Here is a 25,762-nt window from a genome sequence, read left to right on the forward strand (position 1 = left end):
ATCTTTTGAAAAATATTTTATTAGACTGCAGCTGCCTTTACAAGGTCTGTATTGTATTGTGTGTCAGAGTTTGATCAGTAAATCTCACATCCAACTTAGTTACTGTAGCAGACTGGAGGGCAGATTTATGTTTTCCTAAAATATCCCATTCCGAAAGAACAACACCCTAGTAGTACAATGACCTCACCCTGTCCACACTGTTACTAACCCTAACCTTCTCCACACTGTTACTAACCCTAACCTTCTCCACACTGTTACTAACCCTAACCTTCTCCACACTGTTACTAAACCTTAACCTTCTCCACACTGTTACTAACCCTAAACTTCTCCACACTGTTTACTAACCCTAACCTTCTCCACACTGTCACTACTCTCCATTCAAAACCACTGTGCACAAAAGTAGCAAACTACTTAGGGAATAGGGTGCCCAATTGAAACGCAACCTTTAGCCCCCCAGAACTAACTGTAGACCATGTTACATAGCAGTTACTGGCACACCAATGTAGCAATGTAAAGCACAAAGGTTCAAACATCCTCAATGGCTTGGTTGTGAGACTGAGCTTAACAATTAGGCAGGACCCAATGGGAGGCTTTAAGTGTGTGTGTGTGGCCCCAGGGGTGAGGCTGAAATCAACGGAGGAGGTGCCGTCCCTAAACTAACAAATGGTCATGTGATATACAGCACCACACACACACTGGGGTCTAGTCTAAAGGTCAGCACACACACCAGCTAGTGGCTACCCCCTCAACAGGAATAAAAAGACAGAATGAGACGCTTACATGTAGCAACTCAAGTCCAAGCATGTCTGAATAATAACACCTATTTAGCCAGACTACCAGTAGGCCAGCACTGACATGTATTATGTCCTATCTTCCCCTTATTTTCTAATATAGAGGCCCTAATCACATGCTGCTCTTAGTCAATAAGGTGTGTGTGACTCTCTCCCCAGAGAGAAGCCCCAGGTAAACACCCCAGTCTCTTATATATACACACTCACACTAAACCTCAAGCTGTCTTATCATTCCTCCTGGTCACACACACACAGACATCTCCCCAGGGACACTCAAACAGGAACTGTGGAGGTCAAATAATAGCCTTATACAATGCCCTGATAAGAGACCTCATGCCCTGATAAGAGACCTCATGGCCAGGATTCTGTTTACATACTGTAGTTATCTATCACCTAGCAGCTCTCTCTGTGACGTCTTGTATGGTCTCTCAACGTTGATCGTTGGCACTCACTGTGTAGACTGGTTCTCACTTCAGCTGAACATCAAGACAGACACTTGCTGTATGTATTAAGAACAACTGCTTGGTTAATTAGAACACACATTTTTGAATCACCTATTTCATGAATACTGTTAGATGTTCAGACACTATTTTGGTTACCTATCTGTGATACTTCAAATAGTAGAATTTGACCATGGATTACTGGTTGAAATAAAAAGCCTGCATAAGGCAGGTAGCCTAGTGGTTAGAGCATTGGGCAAGTAATTGAAAGGTTGCTAGATTGAATCCCTGATCTGACAAGGTAAACATCTGTTGTTCTGCCCTGAAAAAGGCAGTTAACCCACTGTCCCTAGACCGTCATTGCAAATAAGAATTTGTTCTTAACTGACTTGCCTAGTTAAAAATAATGATTCCTGGGACAATAGACTTATCAGACTCATTGGAGATCCTAGTATGTGTGTTTATGCCTGCTTGTATGTCCATGGCTTCCTTTATGATGTTTGAGGAGTGTTGTTAGTGAGCGGGATCTTCAGTAGAGCCACTGATTGTAGTTTCCTCCCTGTTCTTGGGAAGGTAGGGGGTAATCAGAGCCATGTATATAATAACTGACTGTAATCATTGATATAAGTGGGTGAGAAGGCACTCAATAACCCCTTACACAATCTCCAGAATATATCACCTTACACAATCTCCACACTATACCACCTTACACAAGCCACACACTATCACCTTACACAAGCTACACACTATCACCTTACACAAGCTACACACTATCACCTTACACAAGCTACACACACCCTACTACTATAAAACACGTGAGATGAACTGTACATCTCTTATACAGCAGCCAGCCATTTAATACAGCAGCCAGTGGTTACAAAACCTTTATGCCTTACTATGACCCAGCGAATCAGTCAGGCCATCATCTGGAGATGGTAGTCCCAAAGCACCGAGTATGTCCCAACTGACCCATCTGAACTCATCCTGAGAGAGACAGGGGGTCATCACTAGGCCCGAGCTCAGGCATGTGACTCTTTGTGGGGTAGGATTAGGACCAGAGACCATAGCCTGGGTCCTGGCTGGGACTTGTCAGTCAACCTAATTAAATCAAATCAAACCATGAGAGGGGATGAATCCCCAACCCGTGCCCGACCGTGAGCCCCACTGGCTGGGGTTGAAGCTACTGTAATGCCCCCTTCCCTGGGTCAACACAGATAAGACAGCCCCCTGGACCATTAGAATGATTCAGCATTAGCAGGCTATCCCCTGCTAAGCCAAGGTAAGCCTGGACATCTAGCTGCTGGTAGCTTATTAACAGTGCCACAGACAGACACATAGTGGATACACACAGGGCCAGGGTGATGAGACTGCTGGCAGGGGACCCAGTCTGTGGGCACGGTGAGGTTAACCTTGTCCCTACAGTATGTGCTGCTGTGTCGTGTTCAGTAGGGTACAACGTAGCAATACGTTTTGAAACGGAAAGCAAAAATCAGCAGTAGAACCCTCRTTTCAAAAGAGTTATCTCGTTTTGTGTATATTGAACAGGTTGGGGATAAAGGAGAAAGGGTGAAAACAGTATGTGTGTGTGTGTATTTCCTTAACCACAGTAAAGAATGGCAGATAAGGGACAGATAGAGCCAAGATGGCCGATGTTGTTCAGGAAGAGCCAAGGTGACACACAGCAGTGGCAGACCTACGAAGGCGGAGGATAAAGACGTGGCATAGATACTCAATTTGTAGGAATAACATAGAATGGACTTTGATGTAGAAAAGCCTTTAGATGCAACTTCCTCCTAGGGTCATATGGTCATGGCCAAGATGGCAGACAAAGATAAGGCAGCAGAGAAACCAAAATGTCAGCCAGGTGTGAATGGAACAACAGAGTCAGTCCATCTTCAGAGCACCTACCTCTCTGAGTGGTAGAGACACACCTGGAACCAAACCTGTTCCCCTGGTTACAGATTAAATGAAACCTCAGGACAAAAAAAGGCTTCCGGAGTGAATGTTGGCAGCCTGAGCAGCCTGTTCTGCAGGATAATCAGAATGATGAAATTACGACACGCTACACACACACACACCGCTACCATCTAGAAGGTGGAAACAGTACAGGTGCATCAAAGCATGGACCGAGAGACTGATAAACAGCTTCCATCTCCAGGCCATCAGACTGTTAAACAGTCATCACTAGCCAGCCTCTGCCCAGTACCCTGCCCTACACCTTTGACACGGTCACTAGCCGACTACCACCAGGTATTCTACACTGCACCGTAGAGACTGCTGCCCTTTAAAAAAACATAACAAAAAATGGAATCACGATGGGCACTTTAATAATGTTTACATAACTTTTTACCCACTTTATATGTATATACTGTACTCTAGTCATGGCCAATCCTATATAACTACTGCTGTACATACCTTTTCTATTCATACACTGTCCATACTGTCTATATCAGGGGTCGGCAACAGGAGGCCCAAAACCGGCTGCGAGTGACTATATTTGTAAAAAATAAAAAAGTTTAGTTTTTGGTCACAAAAGACTAAATTACCAGCTGAAATGTAGTTTTATTTAGTAAATCTGTTTCCAATTATTCCCACAAATAAAAATGTAAGGTATGAGAATGTAAGGTATGAAAAGATTGTTTGAAAAATAATATATCTCTTTTTGGGGCTTAGTTGTGGTCAATTTTTTGGGCTTAAATTATAATCTTCCGGCCCCCAGACCATTTGCTCGGACAGAAAACGGCCCGCGGCTGAATCTAGTTGCCTAACCCTGGTCTATACCATTCACATACATATATTTATTCATATCCGGACTTTGATATTGCTCGTTCTGATATGTCTTCCTTTCTTGTATTTATTTATTTTTACTTTTGGATTATGTGTGTATTGCTGTTGTATTGCGAGATATTGCTGCTTTGTTGGAGCTATAGACTTAAGCATTCCGCTGCACCTGCGATAACATCTGCAAAACTGTGTACGCCACCAATACATTTAGATTTGATTTGACGAGCACCCCCTCACACCAAATCTTAATGTGTCTCATCACAGCGTCAAAGGTGAAGGTTAACAGCCTTTGTGATGGCCACTCCTCAGGGCAGTGCGGTATGGGTAATGTAAACATGGGGACAGGGACCAGGCAGTCAGGTAGTATCACTGCATCCCACAAATTCCTCACAGGGCCTAAATATAATAGGAAGGCATAAACAACACTCAGACCCTAACTCCCTGTACAATATACTATCACGCACATGCACACAAACTTCACACACAGTCAATAAGCATGCCAAACCCAAAATGGGGTGTTACGTGTTTGATGCTTTTGTGATTTTATCACAAGGCTAAAGATTAAAGAGAGTGGGTTGAGTGGGATGACATCAGAGAGTGGGTTGCCTAATATAGTGGCCTCTAACTATGAAGAACATAGCAACAGCAGGAGTTCTGTGTCATCTCGACTAGTCATGATTCTAAGAATCAAAACGGTAACAGGTATTCCTAACAAAATGTTTTTCATTAAGAAAAACCCACACAAGGCGTTTACTGTAAAGTTGGGTTGCACAACCAGTCTTGTAAGCTCACACACACAACCCCATAACCACCACTGCATTCAACACTCGTTACAACACTCACCAGCCCCCCCCACCCCCACCCCATAGGCTGGTCCTAGAGAGCAGTTTACTGACTAATAACGCCACGCTCCATAGCRACCATCACACTCAAACATTTACACTGATAGCAACGGGTCAATACTGGACTCGAGTAGACAGATGGAGCCATTTCCCCTTCCCTTAGTGTAAGGGAAGTGAAAATGGGCTTGGCAAGTCTATGGTAAGGAACTAATGGGAAAGCCTTGTATAAAGCAGGGCCAGGGTATGGTTCAGGAGAGGAAGTTTTATGTACAGTACGGGAGTGTAGCGAGGGGTCAAAGTCTACACGTAAAAGATACGTGTATGGACCATCATGTTCACACATATACACATACTGTCATGCCCTGACCATAGAGAGCCTCTGGGTTCTCTATGGTGTAATAGGTCAGGGCATGACTAGGGTGGTTTCTAGGTATTATATTTCTATGTTGGTGTGTGTATGGTTCCCAATTGGAGGCAGCTGATAATCGTTACCTCTAATTGGGGATCATACTTAGTGTGTCCTTTTTCCCACCTGCTATGGGGGATATTGTTGTGTATGAGTGCCTATGTGTGCTACGTATTTCACCAGCGTTATATCTTTGTTGTTTTGAAGTTTCACTGTCATTAAAATGTGGAACTCTACTCACGCTGCGCCTTGGTCCAATTATTCATACGACGGTCGTGACACATACATACAAGCTTGCATAAACATAAACACACACATTACATAAAATAACACGCATCCGCAGTAGTAGATACTATGATGACGCTTCTAGGGCTGACAAGGGTCAATGTCACAAGACTAAAGTTAAACAGATGACCATAGATTTAAGAAAACCCAAAACATTATGTGTATGGTGTGTATCCATGGTTAGTAATGGTAAAAGAAAAACAAAGTTCATCATGGAATATGTTTAGAGGTTGCTGTGACATTATTCATAATCAAGTCACTAGTCCTCACTAGTGGTTGCCAGGCAATAGGTGTGGAAGGGTGAATGGGTTTTGGTGTGTTTTTGCAGTGACTCACCTCACTATTTCTCACCTAACTGTTTCTTCTAGATGTTGATTAGTACAGAAGCTACTTTAAAAACAATGTACCTACACTATTCAGTGACCCCTTGGCTGTATATGTACACTACTAGCAGTGAAACAATACACTTATCCTATGGATACTTGTGCATTACGTGTTGAGCAAATGAAAATGTTTCCATAACTACCCAGCGTACAGTTAATGGTGTGTAATCCGAACAAGTGTAAGTGAGCTAAATATAGGAATTCCCTTACACACATGTTGGAATCTGGGATATCTTTTGAGTACATCCTCTCCTCCCAAGACTACACACATTCCATAGTTGCTGGAAAACCACAGACGTGCATGCTTTGGAATTCCCAGGTATCCTTCTAGCTGGCAGCTAAGTCAGGGAGGGATCTCTCTCTGTGGGACACACACACAAAACAAATAGAGACCGTTCCTCCTCAAGTCAGTAAAGGCCAACTCCCTCATTCTCCTCCCCCTGAGCCTGTCGCTACGGTTTCTAAACGCGGCAGATTCCTCGAAGAACCGCATTCCTGGTTGCCATGTCAACGTCTCACAACAGTCGCTCTGTTTAACATCTGGATTTCCTGCCCAACCTTTGGAACTGAAGGTGTTGTCATGACAATGAGGGGACCGTGGGGACAATGTGGGGTTTTTCTGACAATGTGGACACTTCATAACAATGTATGGACATCATGACTTCGCAAGGACTTTTTCTCTAGGGGACGTTGTTGGCATTCTTATTGTCAGGCCCTAGGCACAAGAAATATGTTTCTGTCCAATACCAGCGTACAACAAAATGTTTACAGTTCCCTGAGTTATTAGAATTCAAAGAAAATGTATTTACTTGCATTTTTGAGAACTTTACTCATGTGCCCTGCATGATTTATGGTTGACTGGTTTATAGTTAAGTGACTGGTTCACTCTATGTATGGATATTGGATGAGAGGGGCCTTAGATAGGATGGTATCATTGGGTGAGTGGTTTACTGTATAGAACAACACTGAGGAATGGAAAGCTAAATGATGAAAGGGGCGGAGGCTGTCTTGAGTGGGTGGATTCGTGGGGGATGGGGTGATGTTTTGACTGTGTGGGTGTAGGGGATATGGGGGTGGACTGCTGGGCTGAGTGTGTATGAGAGGGGGTTCATGTGGAGACCAGATGTCTCCTGTCTGGAAACACACCAGGTGCTCTTTGGAGTGTTTCCCTGCTCCAAAGAGATGTGGCCGCAAAACACACCCCGACTCTCCTGCCAAGAATCTATAGACACGTTCTCTCCCTCACCCCACTTTCCTACCCTTCACACTCAATCTCACTCTGAATCCCATTATCCTTCTCTATTGTACTACTCAGTAGGTGGGTGGATGCKGGGTAGAATGGCAGCCCAACTGAAAACTGGTGTTCTCACTTTGGCTATTATAAGTTCTAATAACATTCATGCAGTGACAGCGCTAAAACACCACATGAGGTTATAGCTCATAGCTCTAGGTTAAGGCGACATGTTAAAAGAGATGAGAATTGCGCAAAAATAAACGGCAAGCGGTATTCCTTCTGGCTCCTCAACCCACAGAATAGAACCCTGGCCAAAATGGGAGTGTCTGTGTGAAACACATGAAGTTCTTTGGAATATTTATTTTGCAAATGCATTCAGCAGCCTACTATACAAATGAAATTGCTCCTGCTGGCATTGCTTCTTCAAGTCCAGGGACATTTTAGTGGTTTGTGAAAAGTAAACCACAATTTAACAAACCATACAAACCACATGTTACGGAAATGTATGTTAAGGAATTTACTTCCGAAGCAAATTAGATATTAAAACTCAACTTGCTGTTTTGCTTTTAGAGTACACATAAGAGAGAGCAGGGGGTTGAGAATGTTCAAAAATGTTGGAATGACGAAGCAGAATGCATGGCATGTACCACAGCTGTACTGCGGCCATATTAGACTGCGAGTCAGTGGAATATGACAGAACGAGGGGACATGGAGAAAGACTGTTCTGCAGGAGTAGGACTATCAGGGTCTGTAGAGAAGAAGCTTGGGGGAGAAGAAATGAGAGGACAGGAGAGGAAAGGAKGAGAAGAGAAGCTGGCAGGCATGACATTCCATAAGTGTCACACCACACCACAGTGACACAGCCACCGGTGGCGGCCAAATACGGCCATGCGGAAGTTCTTGTAGAACACTGAGTCTCCAAGTTAGGCCTAAATCACGGATCCAATCGCATGACATTCTCACAGGGAGCAAGTGGAAACTTCCAGCTTCTCCAATACTGCCTGCTTATATCAATCATCACCGTAGTAAACTGAACAGAGTTCCATTCATATCTTTAGGCTGGTGTTTTATGACCCTTCAAGTGGAGAATAGACTAAGCATGGAGATGGGGTGAGAGAACCTGAGGGAGGATCAAGGAGGGTAGACTGGGTTCCCAATATGGCAGCAGTAGTAGACAGGGCACATACAGAATGTAGGGGAACGGATAAGATAGTAGATCTCAAAGATGGAACACAGCAGTCCAAATATCAGTTAGAGGGTAGCACATGACACTCGCTTCCCTACCAGCACTAAGCACTACAAATAAGCGAACTCAATTATGCGTAACGAGACAGGGATGAGGGAAATGGCAAACACACTGTGGAAACCTTCAAAAACATCTGACAGTGARAGAATGTTTGAACTGAGAGCGTAGCTATAGAGAGTTCAATTATAAAAGCAACTAGAGTCAAATGACATCTTCCCTGCTGATCTACATATCTTAAATGAACTGTATTAGATGCAATGCCATTTTCAAAATGCTTTTTTCATGAACTTCTGCAGCAGTTCTCTAGCATCTACTCACCCTCGTTCATAGCAACCTTAATATTTCCAAATATCATGGCCAACTGTGGCAGCACACGAGGAGGAGAGGGGAGTGTTTTATGGTAAATGATTCCTTGTTTTTCCATGAACCCAGTCRAGGGCAGTGGCAGCTCCAAAAATGTTACTGAAACTACAGGAGAAAAACCCCTTGAAACAAAAAGCGTACCTGACAACTTCTACAGTTCTGCAAATGCAAATCTAGTGTTTGTCAGAATGTCTGTGCATTTCGTTCTGTTTCCAGACACTTATAAAGCCCTTATCTTCTGTTATGAATCTTCATGATGCTTTTTCATACATATTTTACAGTATCTTCTCAGTCAGATCTGAGTGGGGCAGTGCTGTGTTGTTACAGGTGCCCTATTTCTGGCACAGACAGTTTCCCAAAGGAAGGGAGGGGTCAGTAGTTGTTTGGCTATACTAGGGGACTCTGTGTTGCTCTGTGTCAAACTGCCAGTGGTGTACCCATATGTCATTGTAAGAGAACTCCCGCCTTTCTTACCCAGCAAGCTCCACTTATGTGGAAAAAATCCCCAAGTTTCCATGGAAYGTTTGACAGTGTAACGGCTGTCAATGTCGTTCTCCTCCTCAGACGAGGAGGAGCATGGATCGGACCAAGATGCGGAGTAGGAGGTATTCATGATTTTAATGGCAAACCAACAAACACTACAAATAAACAAACGTGACTAACCTGCAACAGTCCTGTGTGGCCCAAACGCTAACACAGGAAACAAACACCCACAAAACACCAGTGAAACCCTGGCTGCCTTAGTATGACTCTCAATCAGAGACAAACGATACACACCTGTCTCTAATTGAGAATCATACCAGGCCGAACACAAAACCCAACATAGAAATAGAAAACATAGACTGCCCACCCAACACTCACGCCCTGACCAATAAAGACATACAAAACAAGAGAAAACAGGTCAGGAACGTGACAGACAGCTTATCCACCCCCAGTTATTAAGACTGGGTCATGTTCACTAGACATGAAATGGTAGAAAACGGGCTGAAACTGGGAGGTAGCCTTCTATCTGAACTTGTCCAATAAGAAACCCTAGTTTATGTTTTGCGTTGCACATCGTTTTGACCCATTTTGCTACGATATACCCTGATGAATACGAACCCTGGTCGACGACTACTGGAAATACTACTACAGCTTTTCYTTGTTAACTCTTTTGCGTCGGTCCTTAGCTTGAGTCTTTAGTGTTGTTAAGTCTGCATTTCAGAGAAACGCCTCTACAGGATTACAAAGTGAGTGACTGTAACCAACATTACTTTCAGAGGATGAGGATGGGGTATGCCAAACGAAGGCGGTTTTTGCCGCAAACCATAGAAATTGTCAACAAGACAATAGCAAAGACCAACGAAATGCTCCATTGAGATCTCAGATTCAGAAAGAGAGTTTCTCTCCGTTTACTTCTCCCCAAAATCACAAAACAATGTTCTTATTTATCATTACTGCCAGGCCCAGACCCCAGCAGTAAACACCAGGTGGAAGGAGGAAAAGAGAGAGTGAGAGCAAGGAGAGAAGGAGAGAGAGAATAAAGAAAGACTGATAAGGAGATAAAGAGAGGATGGGAGCGGGGAAAAGAAAGGGATCACAACACAGAGAAAAAGGAGGATGTGAGAGAAGGAGAGGAAAAGTGGAAGTCCTAGTTCCTCCCAGGCCACAGCCATGTCTGTCAACACTCATCCATACCTCCTCCTTCTCCTGTCCTGAATGGAGCTTCCAGCAAATAAAAGGAGCAAAGAGCAACAACAACAAAACCTCAGAATGGGGGACTGGCTGGCTGGCTGCCTGGCTGGCTGGCTGGCTGCTGGCCCTGGGATAGGAGAGGATGAGAACCATAGGGAGACATCAGGGGAGCTGGGAGTCCAGGGAGAGACTGAGCCAAAATACACTGGTTCACTAACCTTCCAGGGCCAGAAGCAGGTGGAGCTGCCTGACAAGCTGAGCTGAATCCAGTCAGTCAGCCAGTCAGTCAGTTTAGATATGGAGCTGCCTGGCAGGATGAGTCCAGTCAGTCAGTCAGTTTAGATATGCAGGACTTGCCCTGGACAGTGTTGATACATTGACGAGGAACAGCCAGCTGTGAGTCATACATACACATGAGAGGCTGAGTGTGAATACTGTACTACTCACCAGCATGTGTGCGAGAGATACTGAGACACACACTTATAGAGGCTCACACATATAAACAGGCATGTACCCACATACATTGGCTCAATTTCAGACGGGTATATACAAACATTAAGTATATAAGTAAGAAATCTATGAGACAGGCAGACAGAGACCGACACAACACAATCCTTGAAAGGCAGGTGCAAACCTACAGAAATCATCTATCCACTCATCTAAAAATGTACATCAACATCCCAAACAGGTCCTCAAACAAAAAGGTCTTCAAAAGCTCAGCATTGCCATGGAAATGGGTCAGGCAGACGACCATTGGCGCATGCCATGGTCAGTTTAGCATTTTACACCTCAATGGTTAAGGTTAGGATGGGGGGAGGGAAAAACTGATCCTAGATCTGTTCCCAACTGGCAACTTTATTCCCTGAGGTAAATCCTCGAGCAGCATTCTACAAAGATGAGACATTCATTCTCAAGGGAATGAAAACAAGACCATCAGGTCTTTCTCAAGAACGCTGGTAAACAATGAACACTTTTCTMAAAGGACAATGATGAACAATGAGCATTTCTCTTCACCAGGTGCTCTCATTTGAGGCCTATTACGTAGTACTGGAGCTGTCTAGCTTTGATGGGAAAGAGAACGATAATGAGGGGTAGTTCCTAGCTACTGTGACCGATGGGGTTAGAACTCAATTTTCTGAGGGACAGAAGAGCACATTAGCCTGCTAAGCTAACGTCTAGACATTGACTTAGGGAGCCAATGCAACTCATCAGGTCTCTGGCAAATCTACTCATCATGCGAGGGTGGTTGTCCAAAGACCTCTGTTACACTGGAGTGCCTGGGGGTTGACATCCTCAAGGGGATGTCTGACARGTCAGGAGCCTGATGAGGAATGCTAGCTGGACAAGGTTAACAGTCAGGTTCTGATACGTCTTCATTTCTTGTTCTTCTTTTTATTTTTTTATTTTTTATTATGTGATTATTGTTATTGTATTGCTATATATTGCTGCATTGTCGGAGCTAGAGAGATAAGCATTTTGCTGCACCTTTGATGCCATCTGCAAAACTGAAATGTGATTTGATCTGTGCTGTATGCTAACAGGGTCCAATGACTGTGGTGGTTTTATGTGTAAAATGTGTGTGCACTGTTTCAGTATTCTCTGGTGGGTGTGTTAGCTAGATAATAAGGTTGAGACAGGAGATTCTAGGCTAGGTTTTACCTAACCGCTGATACAGGGTCAGATATTCACCATCCCCCTAATGATCAAGGTTATGGTGAGTGAGGTAAGGTAACCTGATCCTAGATCTGTGGTTGTACACAACGTGTACCTCAAACCTCCTAGATGCTACCAGGAGGACCACTTACCACTGTGTGATGGAATAGGAGCTCCCATGACAGGATCATCTTCTGGTTAAGCACCATATCAAGGAAGTCATAGATGAAGTAACCTGTTGAACAAAACATAGAAAAGGCATATTCTAGCTTAGAACCAAAACAAAGGAATGGAGATCGATAGAACAAAGGCTTTTTCAGTAGAGGACCATTTGGCATATCAAGTATATTTAGTGGGGACCCCTCTTGCCAGTCGCTTCCATGACGAAACCAAGGATGGTAACCAAGATGTCAGTTAGAGAACACTATTTATATCAGTCCTCCGCTATGGGTGTAACCATGGAGATGGGTTTTCAGAATGGTGTAAAAATAATGAAGATTTAAAGATAGTCTGGCGTGTGTGCGTGCGCGTGCGTGTGTGTGTAGGGGAGGAGGTTCTCCTCTAGGGCAGACTAGAATTAACCCCAGTCTGTGTTCCTACTACATATTCCATTTGACATCCATTTGACAACACCAAAGCTTCTGTAAATATAGTGATGAGATGTGCACCTTGAGAGCATCCTCAGTTGCTACAGTATATGACAAACACACGCTGAAGAAACAACTGATGTTTACTTAACCAAATCGTCCAAATTGAATCCCAAAAATAATTCTCACTGTGCATTGGGAATCGATTTTGACTGAATAGGAGCCATAATATTAGATTTTTAAAAAGTGTCATCCATTCATATTTTATCATTCCTAGAGGTGTATAAAGAAAAGMMATTTTACAACCAGTGAAGACAGGCAACCTAGGTCAAGCGTTCACATTATCGAACCATGGTAACATGTGACCAACACTCTGCCAGTTGGCCTTCCAACAGGCTCTCTTATCATTACGACACTGACAGTGTTTTATAAGGATTCATTGGTTCTGTCTCTCTCTGCCTCTCCCTCTGTGTGTCTCTCTCTTTCCCCCTTTCTATCTCTCTCTCCCCCTGCCCCTGTCCTTCTGCCCCAKTCTCCAACCTGTCTAACACCACTCGTGGCTGAAAAAGTTGTATTTTTTGAGTAGTGTTTAAATACGACAGCAGCATAGCTCTATATGTTGTCACAATGGGGACTGGAGCCAAACTCTTCCGTTCTGTGGGTTTTGGGCAGTGACCGTCCAACGACATGGCGATCAAACACAACTTGTCTTTATACTGGCTGACAGCCAAACCCTGGAATGTTTGGTTCTTGAGATGGTAACTAATAATACAGAAGTCTACTGAAATAGTTATTATCAGAAAATCTTTGTGAACGATCACAGATTCTCAAAACAAAAATATTTTTGAATGAAAAGAATGACACACCCAATAGGAGAGGGGCACTTCATGAGTGTCATGTTTGGTGCCTAACACTGCGTTTACCTTTGGTCAGCCTGGGAGGGTACCTAATGTAACTGTTCTGCATTCCAAAATGTCAACACCTTTGCCTTGGCCTGACATCATCAACTTGGCCCACAAACAGAGWCCCAGGCTAGTGTTGTTTGGTCAATCAGAGCAAAAAAACAAACAAACATTGTCAATATGGCCTCCGAACATATAGTGGGTTTTCACTATGTGGCCAAACTGCCATGTTGAAATTGCCTATAGTGAAAATACTTTCTCTTTCCGGCTTTGCATTGTGGCCTGATAGAGACAACAATACTATAGGCTCAGTGTCATGGTCACGCCACATTGTTTTAGGCAGGGCCCAGAGGACGCACCATCCTTACCTTCCTCACCCTGACTCCCTTCTCTGTTACAGATGGCCTTTGACCCGGGCAGGCTGCTGTGGCATAAATCAACAGCCTTCTTCTCAGGCGCTACGGCCCATTCTAGGGTCACGTGATCTACGGGGGTAGGTCCGGAGCGGTGCCTGGGACGAAGCAACATAATGCCCCACCATTGATTCTAGAACTCTGGCAAAACTAACAACACTGGCAGGCAGCATTCAGGGGTGGGTGGGATTCTCTGGGAGAATGCTAACAATCCTTGGAATTCTAAGGGAGCCCTTGTTGGAGCCCTTGTTAGCCAGGCACATATCCAATAAATTAGCAGTTTATAGCGTGGCATGCGGTCATTTAAATGGGCTCATGCCATTGGGGGAAACAATACACTAGCCAATTAGAGTCAAAGTCAAAATAGAGGAAGTTATATTTAAAGGAGCTGTACTGCTGGGGTTTACTCTAAGCTTGGCGTAAAGATTTTGTCCATCTAGCCGAGACTCCTAAAAATGTGAAAGCTATGGTCTGGTGTTTGACTTGTGCTGCAGGCTTAATTCTCAATCTACAGAGCAATTTTTGCTGTCAGACACGTGAAGCGTGTTGGGGAGATTGGGGGAGAGATCAGTGGAAGGGTATAGGCTGCCTCACACACACACACACACACACAGTATTGTTCGAAATCACCTGAGAGATAGACATGGTCAGGTGGTCTGTCAGTCCAGTGTGTCCATCCACACAATTTCATAGTTGCCTTATAATGATCCTCACAGATCATTGTGACAGATAACCATACAAATAATAGAAAATTGCCATATGAATGCATCAGTAACCACAAGCAACAGTTACGAAACAATTTAGCCACAATTAAGGGAGTCCAGCTCCTCAGTGAATTGGTGTGGCAGAACATGTCAGGATCAATCCATGACCATCTATAGAGGATATACATGTCGTGGAAGGTGGTGTGTGTTCCACATCGCAGTGCCACTGTTGTTGATGGTCTAATCTGTTGATCCAGCCAGCTTCACTAAGCCTAGTGTGTCATAGTGCTGATATCGGATCAGGTCCCCCCTGTTTATATAATATTATTCATTATGATCTAAATTAAGGCAAAACTGATACAAGACCAGCACCCCTACCTTGAGACTTTATGAATACAGGGCCTGGTGTTGCAGGTCAGAATATAGGCAAAAACTTTTCAGCTTTTTTCCCCTCATTGTGTCACATTACAAACATGAGGTTGTAGAGTCTGAGTCCCACACTGCTTCAAATCAAATCAAATTGTATTAGTCACATGCGCCGAATACAACAGGTGACGGTAGACCTTACAGTGAAATGCTTACATACAAGCCCCTAACCATCAATGCAGTTAAAAAAATATACGAATAACAATAAGAAATAAAAGTAACAAGTAGTTAAAGAGCAGCAGTAAAATAACAATAGCGAGACTATATGCAGGGGGTACTGGTACAGAGTCAATGTGCGGGGACACCGGTTAGTCCAGGTAATATAGGTAATATGTACAACTAGGTAGAGTTATTAAAGTGACTATGCATAGATAATAACAGATAGTAGCAGTGGTATAAAAGAGGGGGTGGGCGTGCAAATAGTCTGGGTAGCCACTTGATTAGATGTTCAGGAGTCTTATGGCTTGGGGGTAGAAGCTGTTTAGAAGCCTCTTGGACCTAGACTTGGTGCTCTGGTACCGCTTCACCAGCCCTTCCAAAAGTATCAGTATAATTTGTTTTATCATTATTATTGTATATCATTGTTATTATTGTAGACCTATTTATCAATCTAATAAATCTAATCAATCTAATTCTTCAATGCTGCAATATGTAACTTTTTGGCAACCCAACCAAATTCGCATATAAATGTGAGAGTTATAGATCTCATTGAAAGCAAGCCTAAAACACGGTAGATCTGCTCTATGGGCGCTATTTTTATGCTTCCAATTCTTACATTTAGTTTTTGCTTCTTTTACTTTCGGTTTTGTACACCAGCTTCAAAACAGCTTAAAATACAATATTTTTGTTTATGAGAAATATATTTCACAGTGGTTTAGATGGGACCTTGATTCTCTACACTATACTTGCTTGTTTTATCACATAAACTGAAATTAGGCAAACTATTAGAATTTTAGCAACCAGGAAATGGCGGATTTTTGCATAGTGCATCTTTAAATATGCAAAGTGTGTTTTGTTTTATTCTGTTAAGACATTTGTTGGCTAAATTAAGTTCAATCTGTCTTTAATTGTGTGCTCCGTATTTAGTTTAAGATAGGTTATAAGTAGGCCTGTTGTAAAATAAATATAATTAGACTATTGCTGTTATTTGGGTACGGTAAGCACTAGCCTTTCTTGGTAATTGCTGCAATATAGCATGTTCAAAACTTTTGTGAAGGTTTAAACCAGTTTGCAAGTGTTCTGTTTGATTCTGTTGAGCCATTTTCTTTGGACAAATTAATTTCCATGTTGTTTGCCAAGATCTGATAGGCAGCAGGTAGCCTAGTGGTTAAGAGCATTGGGCCATTAACTGAAGGTCAATGGTTCAAAACCCCTAAACGACTTGATGAAAAATCTGCCAGTGTGCCCTTGAGCAAGAAACGTAATCCTAATTGCTCTGGATAAGAGCGTCTGCTAAAATGTATTAATATCCTGATTGTATTTTCCCTATAAACAATGGCTTTACTTTTTACATTACCTTGATAAAGTTCAGAAACTTGTGAAGGTTTTGTGTGGCTATTAGCCTATTATACTGCAGTCCTATGATATGAAGGCAGTGCGCACTGGCGCTCCAACTGACTCTGACAGTTGAATTTGAGGTGCGGAAGAATGTTTTATACCTACCAGAGTTACTCCTGTAATYTAACAATATAATGTTTATCTTTATAGAACATATTCTGATCGAAAAATAATGAATTATCCTCCTTCTGTATAGCAGACGCAGTAGCTTATCTGACAAGGATAAAGACCTGCATGTTGGTCATAGCATGCCGCCGGCATACCTCTCTCTTTCTCTGGGGCTAGGGCTAAGTTTCTCTTCATTTTTATTTATTTTWAAAATATTAATGTCACAGTAGATGCCTAAGCCTATAGGCCTGTGCATCCCTTACGATGATGCATTTAGTGCTCAAATCTCTGACAGCTGAAACGTGAGGGGGACAATTGTTGCTTTAGGAAAGTAAAAACCCACAACGAAACACAAGGAATAGTGTTTTTGTAAGTTGTTATAGGCTGTTTTTAACGACATGTAAATGTGGCTTATTTGGCTAATGTCCCTCATTTAGGGCTCCTGAGTGGCGCAGCGGTCAAAGGCACTGCATCTCAGTGCAAGAGGCGTCACTGCAGTACCTGGTTTGAATTCAGGCTGCATCACATCCGACCGTTATTGGGAATCCCATAGAGCGGCGCACAATTGGCCCAGCGTCGTCTGGGTTTGGCCCGGGGTAGGCCATCATTGTAATTAAGAATTTATTCTTAACTGACTTGCCTAGTTAAATAAAATAAAATAAATATATTGATTTTGCTGGCTGCGTGGGTGGGCATCCTATTAGGTTATGAACCCAGTGCATATGGATGACCGGTAAATTTCTCAAATGTTCGATACATTCAAATCTTCCTAGTCACTTTTGCTAGTGTAGCCATGAGTTTAACAGTCAAAGTTCCAAAATCCTTCTATGGATTATATCTATTTGTATTTATTATGGTTCCCCATTAGCTGCTATAAAAATAGTCGCACACTCTATAAACTCCCCATTAGCCGCTGCCAGCTACTCTTCCTGGGGTCCAGACACATCACACAATTAGCAAACACTTTTCTTAATAAAAGTACATCAAATAACATCATTAACCCACTGTCACGAGTTACTAGGTGTSGAAGGTAGGAGTCAGGCGCAGAGAGCAGAGGGTTCAATAATAGACGATTTATTCTCTCCGTCATAAAAACAGTTACGTCAAACACAGGGCGCAGCAACACTGACCCGCCCAAACACACAGGGMAAAACGATCCGGAGAGAAAATAATCCAACACCGACAGTGAACACAAAATAATCCCGCACAACCCCAAGCGGGCCTAACAGGTTTACATAGACCAGAAATCAAGAAACACAAAAGAAACAGGTGCAACTAATAAGACTAAACCAACAGACAAGGGAAAAAGGGATCGTGGCGGCTAGTAGGCCGGTGACGACGACCGCCGAGCGCCGCCCGAACAGGCAGGGGAGCCACCCTCGGCGGGAGTCGTGACACCCACTACATATTTACAACAAAATGTATAATACCACCATATAACAATRTAAAAATATACGTGTGTGTATAGTGTGTGTGCTAGCGTGTGTGAGTGCCTGCGTGTGTTTGTCTCAATCAGTCCGCGTTGGCTACAACGGAACAAGCGGTTATATATTTGGCGGGTGTATTGGTCAAATTGCAGCCTTCCCAACTGTAAATGCCTGTGATAAAACTTAATCCACKGCTATTTTTTATTGACCCCCTGTAGCTAAATTAAGCTCTCTGGTGTAGTATTTTGAATAATTTGATTAATGTCTGTTTAGACAGAAGTAATATCATTTTGGGGGAAATTATTTGTTATAACCTAATTTTGGGAAAATTATTTTAAATGATCAGGGAGAGCTGCAGCACCTCCAGCACCCCTACTTCCTGTGGCTATGCGTGGACAGCTCACACACCCCTTCCCTTTACCTCTGCCCACCCACACACACTCACCGATTGATACAGAAACCAACGCATGCGAGAAAACAGAATGGGTTCCTATCAGATCTTCGGCCATCTGTGGGTGTACGAAAAAGCTGTAGGGGAAGAATAGACAAATTCATTTGCGATAATAAGCAGAAAGCAATTAAAATTGATATTTTATTCAAAACAATGAAATGTTTTTTTATTATTATTGGGAGAGAAATTGACAGAATTAGAATAGTGAAAATATGTGTAGGCTAGATAAAAGTAGAATCTGAAGCATTTTATATGACCATAGATTCATTGATTTAACATTTCACAATTCAGTCCAGAACAAAACATTGTCCACATTATTCCGTTACCTTATCCGACAAAAATCAACATATGAAAATGTATTATAAAACCTATTATATCAGTTACTAGTCTGTAACGTATAAGCTTTCAGTGGGCTAATTGAAAACAATGTATCTTTACATTTTAAGCATCATGGCAGTGGAAAACGACTCACCACAGTACAGCCCATATCCCAGTTATCAGACTGTGTGTGAAAGATGTGCATACATTTCTCCATTTCCAGGCGTTTCTGCAAGCAGACTCAGGTATAGGGAGTTTACTGACACCACAATTGACAAGTTTAAAAAATCCAATAGAGCCACCCGCCGTCAAAATCACTGAATTCAACTCCATGGCCACGACCAACTCCTGTCTGTGTGTTTCTCCACTTGAAGAATTCAACGTCTGAAAATTCGCGCGCTGTAGTTGTTAAAGATCTGACGCGCTCGCTCTCTCTGCTCGGGACTAATATTTACGCTGTCAAAGCGGACGCAACTACACTCACTGAAGTATGCGTCATGAATTTATCACCGCCCCTCTGTTCATTCATAAAGCGTTATGGGAATAGTTTTTTTCATGAAATGTACCAGACAAAATAGACGCACGTTGATTTTGTGTTGAAAAGTGCGACTTCTTGTGGTCATGGTAGATATTAGGCCACACAATTGATTTTGTAACTCCTATATACGGTATGTGATTAGTGGTCATTGCATACATGACCGCTAATTAGGCTACTACTCAGAATATGACATATGTATCTTGTGTAGTAGTTATAATTGCTCCCTCATCCATATTGACTCCTTATTTTCCTAATCTATTAGGCATATCGAGTTTGGGAAACCCTGCCCTAGTAGGCTACCGAAGAGCACACCTCATTTTCATTCATGTTCAAGTAACACATAGGCGGAAATCCCAGGGGGGACGGGGGGGACACGACCCCCCCATCTTGGGAAAAATATGATTTGTCCCCCCCAATATATCACTGTAAACATAACTATGTAATTTCAATAATATTAATAATACGCAATGAAAGCACTTGTGCTGATTATAGACACTTAATAGCGCGTTTTTAAGTTTCAAAAGATTGCGACCTCCCCCGCCCTTTGCCTCACGATGGTTTGATCCACTGCCAGTTCTTTAGCTGGCAAGGTAATAGAGGGTTCGTATCTACTGTCCGAAAGGCACATGTACGTAACTGACGTGAGGTTAATCCAGTCAATCCATAGCAGGTCCATAGCAATGTTATTTATTTATTTTTATGTTGGCAGGGTTCACACACTAGCTGAATTTGCAGAGCTAGCGCGCAAACTAAAGCAAACATTAACTATCAAGCTAGCTAGTACCTATTCCATTTATGTGGCGTCGTCAAAGATGGAATCTTTGCTAACGTCAGTTTATTCCAAGATCAGCATGCAGCTGTAGTGCTTCAAAGTCCCTGTGATAAGGTTAGCGATAAACTGAACAGAACTACACACTCTTATACCATTGTCTTAAATATATATAATGGTCTCGTTGCAAAAGATAAATTGTCGCTAGTGAACTTTTTTTATTTTATTTTATTTCACCTTTATTTAACCAGGTAGCAAAGATTATAGCAAACACACAGAAACGGAATTGGTGCTCGCTAGCTTTACAAATTCAGCTATTGTTGGAAGCCAGCCAATATGAAACAAACTATTAAAATTACAAAAGGTTGCAGCATGTGTTGTGTAAATGTGTGTGTGTGCAGCTAGGCCAGCCAGCCAGGTAGAAAAATGGCAGAAAAAAGTAAAAAGACGGACATAAGAGTATTTTTCAAGTACACCAAAACGCAAGTAAGAACCGTAGTAGCCTAATATCTCAAAGACTAGTTGATAAAATGTTCATAAGAAAGAAGTGAAATGCTAATGGAAATGTTTCACAATGATGTCATTAGGCAGAACAGGCAACAGATGGCACACAGACAGCAGAGCTGGGGACAGATATGCAGGGACAGATTGGCAGAGCAGGGAGTCTCAGGTAAGTTTGTTGAGTCTTTGTTTGGCAACATTATGAAAGGTTCTCAATTTTTTTGACTTGTTAAATAGGGACATAATTGAAAAATGCCATGGATACCCCCACTCTCAACTTAAACTTGTGACTAAACTAAGATTTGTTTACGGCAATGGTATTGCTGTTGTGATTAATTGTGTAGTTTTTTGGGTACCGGTAGTTAGGAGTACGGCAAACACCTTATTTATTTTCTAGGAGACAGACTGTGAGTCAGTTAGGGTGGTGAAAGGGAAAGAGCCAGGGAGAGAGACTTCAGAGGACAGTGTCACAGCCACGGCAGGACCAGGTGTCACCCTTGTTGCCAGCAGCACCAGTATAGGGGACAGTGGCACAGCATTGTCCAGTTACCACAGTGATGGCACAAAACCATATCAGCCACACCCACAATTTATAGAACCGCAAACTCTTGCCAACAGAGTGTTGACGTTTCAAGAGAGATGGTTTCGCGATTTCCCCTGGCTACATTATAATCCATCAATAAAAGGAGTGTTGTGTTTTCACTGTAGCCAAGGGTTTTCAAGCCAGCCATCTTTTGGCCAAAGAGCAGATGCTGCCTTCATTAGTGCAGGATTTAGGAACTGGAGAAAAGCCATTGAAAAATTCACAGCACATCAAAACTGCCAAACCCACCGCCACTTTGTAATTGTAACAGCACACCAGCTAAATCCAATCAGTGTCCAGTTATCCAGCAGGATAACGCAAGGTATTGCTTGATGAAAATTGTTAGTTCGGTGCAGCATGTAGTAAGACAGGGACAAGCCTTTAGAGGCCACACGGATGACAGTGGGAATTTATACCCGCTTTTGAAACAGGACAGAAGAGGATGATCCCATTTTACTGAAGTGGTTAACAGAGCGTACCACAATGTACACAGGCCCCAAAGCACAGAATGAAATTCTGAACATCATGGCCAATAGTCATTCGAGGCATTGCAGCTGAGATTAGGTCTCTTCCGATTGTACAATTTTCATTAATTGTTGATGGTACTCAAGATGTCTCTGGTGCTGAACAGGAGAATGTCTGTCTGCGTTATGTTGACCATGACCTTGTCCCTCACAAGGAGTTTATTGGGCTATACAGGGTGTCGGAGACAACAGGCGAGGGCATTGCGAAAGTGGCAACTGATGTGTTGTTGAGGCTCAATTTGCCCATGTCTGGCTTACGTGGGCAGAGTTACGATGGTGCCTCAAACATGGCAGGAAAATACACAGGTGCACAGGCAATTGTGAGGAGGCAGCAGCCATTAGCCCTCTATGTCCATTGTGGAGCACACTGTRTAAATCTGATTACACAGGCTGGCTGCTCAGCCTYCCCACTGATCCGGAATTCCCTTTCCTGGGTCCATCAATTAGGTGTCCTCTATGGCCAGTCAGGAAAGTTTAAGAGCATGTTTGAATCAATTGCCACGTCCAAAGATACAAATCTGACYACCCTGGTCAGGGTGGACTGTGTGGAATACTGCTATTAGAGCTGTGCTAGGGCAGTATGAGCGGGTACTAAGCAGCCTAGAGGAGATGGCAAAATCTGCATCCAAGACAGCTTCAACTGCCAGTGGCTTATTCGAGCACTTCAGCAARGGCAAGACTGTGTTGGGCCTCACACTTGCCTCTGCTGTTCTTGGAGAGCTTGAATGTCTAAACATTTCACTACAGAAGAAAACTCAGACTGTCTCTGGTATGCAGGCTGCAGTCGAGTGTGTGGKGTCATCTCTTAGGGGCAAGAGAAATGACGAAAGCTACCTTTGACTGTATGAGAAAGCAACAACATTGATTGACTCTATTGAATCCATTGAGACGCATTCAAGACGATTTGCTGGCAAAGCAGTGGATCACTATAGGGCAGAATTTTTTTAAGTGTTGGATGGTGTTGAGGTTCAGTTTGGCRACCGATTTGACCAGGACAGTCTAAACGTCCTGCAAAAGTTGGAAAGAGCGCTTCTCACTAGATCAGTACCCAGAACTGAACATAGATTCTCTTTCAGTGCAGATCCCTCTTTCACAACAAATACCCCTGTAGCAGCAGTGGAGAGGCAGCAGAGGTCCTCAGGAGGCTTCCAGTAGAGGTGCGGGGKTKKTTKRMCMARKTKRRGKKSYKRWYMRRAWTTTKKTTKKKGKKSCMRKKKYYTYMWKKKRRGSYTGAGAGGAGTTTCAGTGCACTCCGCAGGTTGAAGACTTGGTTACGGGCTAGCATGGGCCAAGAGAGACTGAACGGCGTAGTTGTCTGTAATGTACATAAAGACAGGCTGGACAGTCTCAAGAGGGAAAATATCTGCCAGCAATTTGTTGGATCCATTGAAACCCGCAAACATATGCTCGGTTCTTTTGTTCAGTAGTGTGTATAGCAGTGGTTCTCAACCTTTTTTGGGTACTGGAACCCCTGCATATTTTGAGGCAAGGTTTTGAGCGGTCCTCAGGGACCTCCACTCTATATTATATGTAAACTTACTGGAAACCKTGTGGTACTGACTACATTCATTACACTTTCTTATTTCACGGACCCCTTGCAATTAGTCCATGGACCCCTGTTTGAGAACCCCTGGTGTAATTGATATTTGTTCTTTTGTTTAGTAGTTTTCAGTRCACTTACAAATKATTTATTTCATGTTATTTTATTTAAAATTGCATACTTWGTGCGACRTACTTGTCCATAGCTGCTGTTKGAAGAGTTGAGACACTGACTGAAGGATATTTTGTTTGATTTATTTGGGTTTTTCATTGAAGTAGTTATTTTGCTTTTAGAACTGTACTTATTTTAAGCTTTTTGTTCTTGTAAAGATATTGTAGGTAGCTCAGGCAGGTGCACAAGTACAGTGGGTGAGAAACAGTATTTGATTACACTGGCCGTTTTGCAGGTTCCGTCCTAGCCTTACAAAGCTGTAGAGGGGGGGTTTTTGTCCTCTGTATACAATTTGTTTATCCATAGGTACAACGTTCAACTATGAAGAGACGGAAATCTAAAACAAAAATTCCGAAAATCACAGTATGATTTTAAGTAATCTAATTTGCATTTTATTGCCAATGACATAAGTATTTTGATCACATCAGAAAGCAGACTTACTATTTGGGATACAGAATCTTTTGTTTGCAATTTACAGACATCATACGTCTTCTGTAGTTCTTCGACTAGGTTGCACACACTGCAGCAGGGATTTCTGGCCCCTCCTCCCTACAGATCCTTTCTGCCAGATCCTGATAGGTTTCGGGGCGCCGCTGGGCATACGGACTTTCAGCTCCCTCCAAGATTTTCTATTGGGTTCAGGATTGGAGATGCTAGGCCACTGTCCATAGCCTTGAGATGCCTTCTTGCGGAGCCACTCCTTTAGTTGCCCATGCCTTGGTGGCTTCGTTTTGTTTTCATGCTGGAAGACCAGCCCGAACCATCTTCAATGCTCTTTACCTGAGGAAGGAGTTGTTATGGCCAAATCTCGCGATACATGCCCCACCATCCTCCCCTCAATACGGCTGCGTCGTCCTGTCCCTTGCAGAAAAGCATCCCAAAGAATGATGTTTCCAGCTCAATCTTCACGGTTGGGATGGTGTCTTGGGGTTGTACTCATCCTCTTCTTCTTCCTCCAAAACGGCGAGTGGAGTTAGACCAAAAGCTCTAGTTTGTGTCGTCATCAGACCACATGACTTCTCCCATTCCTCTGTGATCATCATGCGAATGGTCAGTGGCAAACTTCAGCAGGGCCTTGGACATGCACTGGCTTACAGCAGGGGCCTTGCGTGCGCTGCAGCGATTTAAGTCTATGACGGCGTAGTGGTGTTTACTAATGGTTTTTCTTTGATGACTAGTGGCCAGCTCTCTTCAGGTCAATTGACCAGATCCTGCCGTGATTTGGGCTGATCCTCACCTTCCTCATGATCATTGATGCCCACGAGGTGAATCTTTCATGGAGCCCGCAACCGAGAGGTGATTGACCGTCATCTCTGAACTTCTTCCATTTTTAATAATTGCGCCAACAGCTTGTTTCCTTCTCACCAAGCTGCTTGCCTATTGTCCTGTAGGCCCATCCCAGCCTTGTGGCAGGTTCTAGCAATTCTATCCCTGATGTCCTACACAGTCTCTCTGGTCGTTGGTCCATTGTGGAGAGTTGGAATCTGTTGATTGTGTGTGGACAGGGCTTTTATACAGGTAACGAGTTCAATACAGGTGCACTTAATAAGGTAATGGAGTGGAGGAACAGGAGGGCTTCTTAAAAGAAAAACTAACAGGTCTGTGAGAGCGGAAATCTTACTGGTTGGTAGTGATCAAATACTTATGTCATGCATAAAATGCAAATTAATTAATTTAAAAATCGATCACAATGTGATTATCTGTGATTTTTGTTTTAGATTCCGTCTCTCACAGTTGAAGTGTATCTATGATAAAAATTACAGACCTCTACATGCTTTTGTAAGTAGGAAAACTGCAAATCGCGTGGTATCAAATACTTGTTCTCCCCATGTATTTAATGACTATATAAATGTATCAGAAAAAGTCAAATTTAAAGGTCAATTCAATACGGAGACCAACTTTGTATGGTCTCAATGGAGATTCTTTTAGATGTGATCACACCATGTTCATGTATTATGAAAACTCACCCGTACAGTGTACAGTACCTTGTTACCCTACTGACCTTTCTTGATATTGCTGGTTGTAAGTACGAATACCTGCATACATACTGGACTGGTAAGGAGCACTGCTATAACTATTATTAGTAGTAGAATTATAATGATTTAAACATTTGAACAAGTTGGGAAAACCCTTCAGTTAACT

The 25,762-nt window shown here is 42.9% G+C and overlaps 2 protein-coding genes across 2 annotated transcripts in view; one reads left to right on the forward strand and one right to left on the reverse strand.

The window, feature by feature from the left end:
- Nucleotides 1-19,555, reverse strand: part of LOC111959295 (TLC domain-containing protein 2-like) — a 33,247-nt gene extending 13,692 nt beyond the window's left edge. The window contains exons 1-3 of the mRNA XM_023980776.2: nucleotides 19,149-19,555; nucleotides 18,671-18,753; nucleotides 12,254-12,336 (exon numbers count right to left, since the gene is read on the reverse strand). Coding sequence (XP_023836544.2) covers nucleotides 12,254-12,336; nucleotides 18,671-18,753; nucleotides 19,149-19,327 — 345 coding nt within the window. The 5' untranslated portion in view covers nucleotides 19,328-19,555. The remainder of the gene's footprint in view (nucleotides 1-12,253; nucleotides 12,337-18,670; nucleotides 18,754-19,148) is intronic.
- Nucleotides 1-25,762, forward strand: part of limk1a (LIM domain kinase 1a) — a 526,526-nt gene that overhangs the window by 334,531 nt on the left and 166,233 nt on the right. The gene's annotated exons all lie outside the window — the stretch shown is intronic.

The sequence above is a fragment of the Salvelinus sp. IW2-2015 genome, linkage group LG4p, assembly GCF_002910315.2.
Source record: "Salvelinus sp. IW2-2015 linkage group LG4p, ASM291031v2, whole genome shotgun sequence".
Classification (NCBI taxonomy): domain Eukaryota; kingdom Metazoa; phylum Chordata; class Actinopteri; order Salmoniformes; family Salmonidae; genus Salvelinus; species Salvelinus sp. IW2-2015.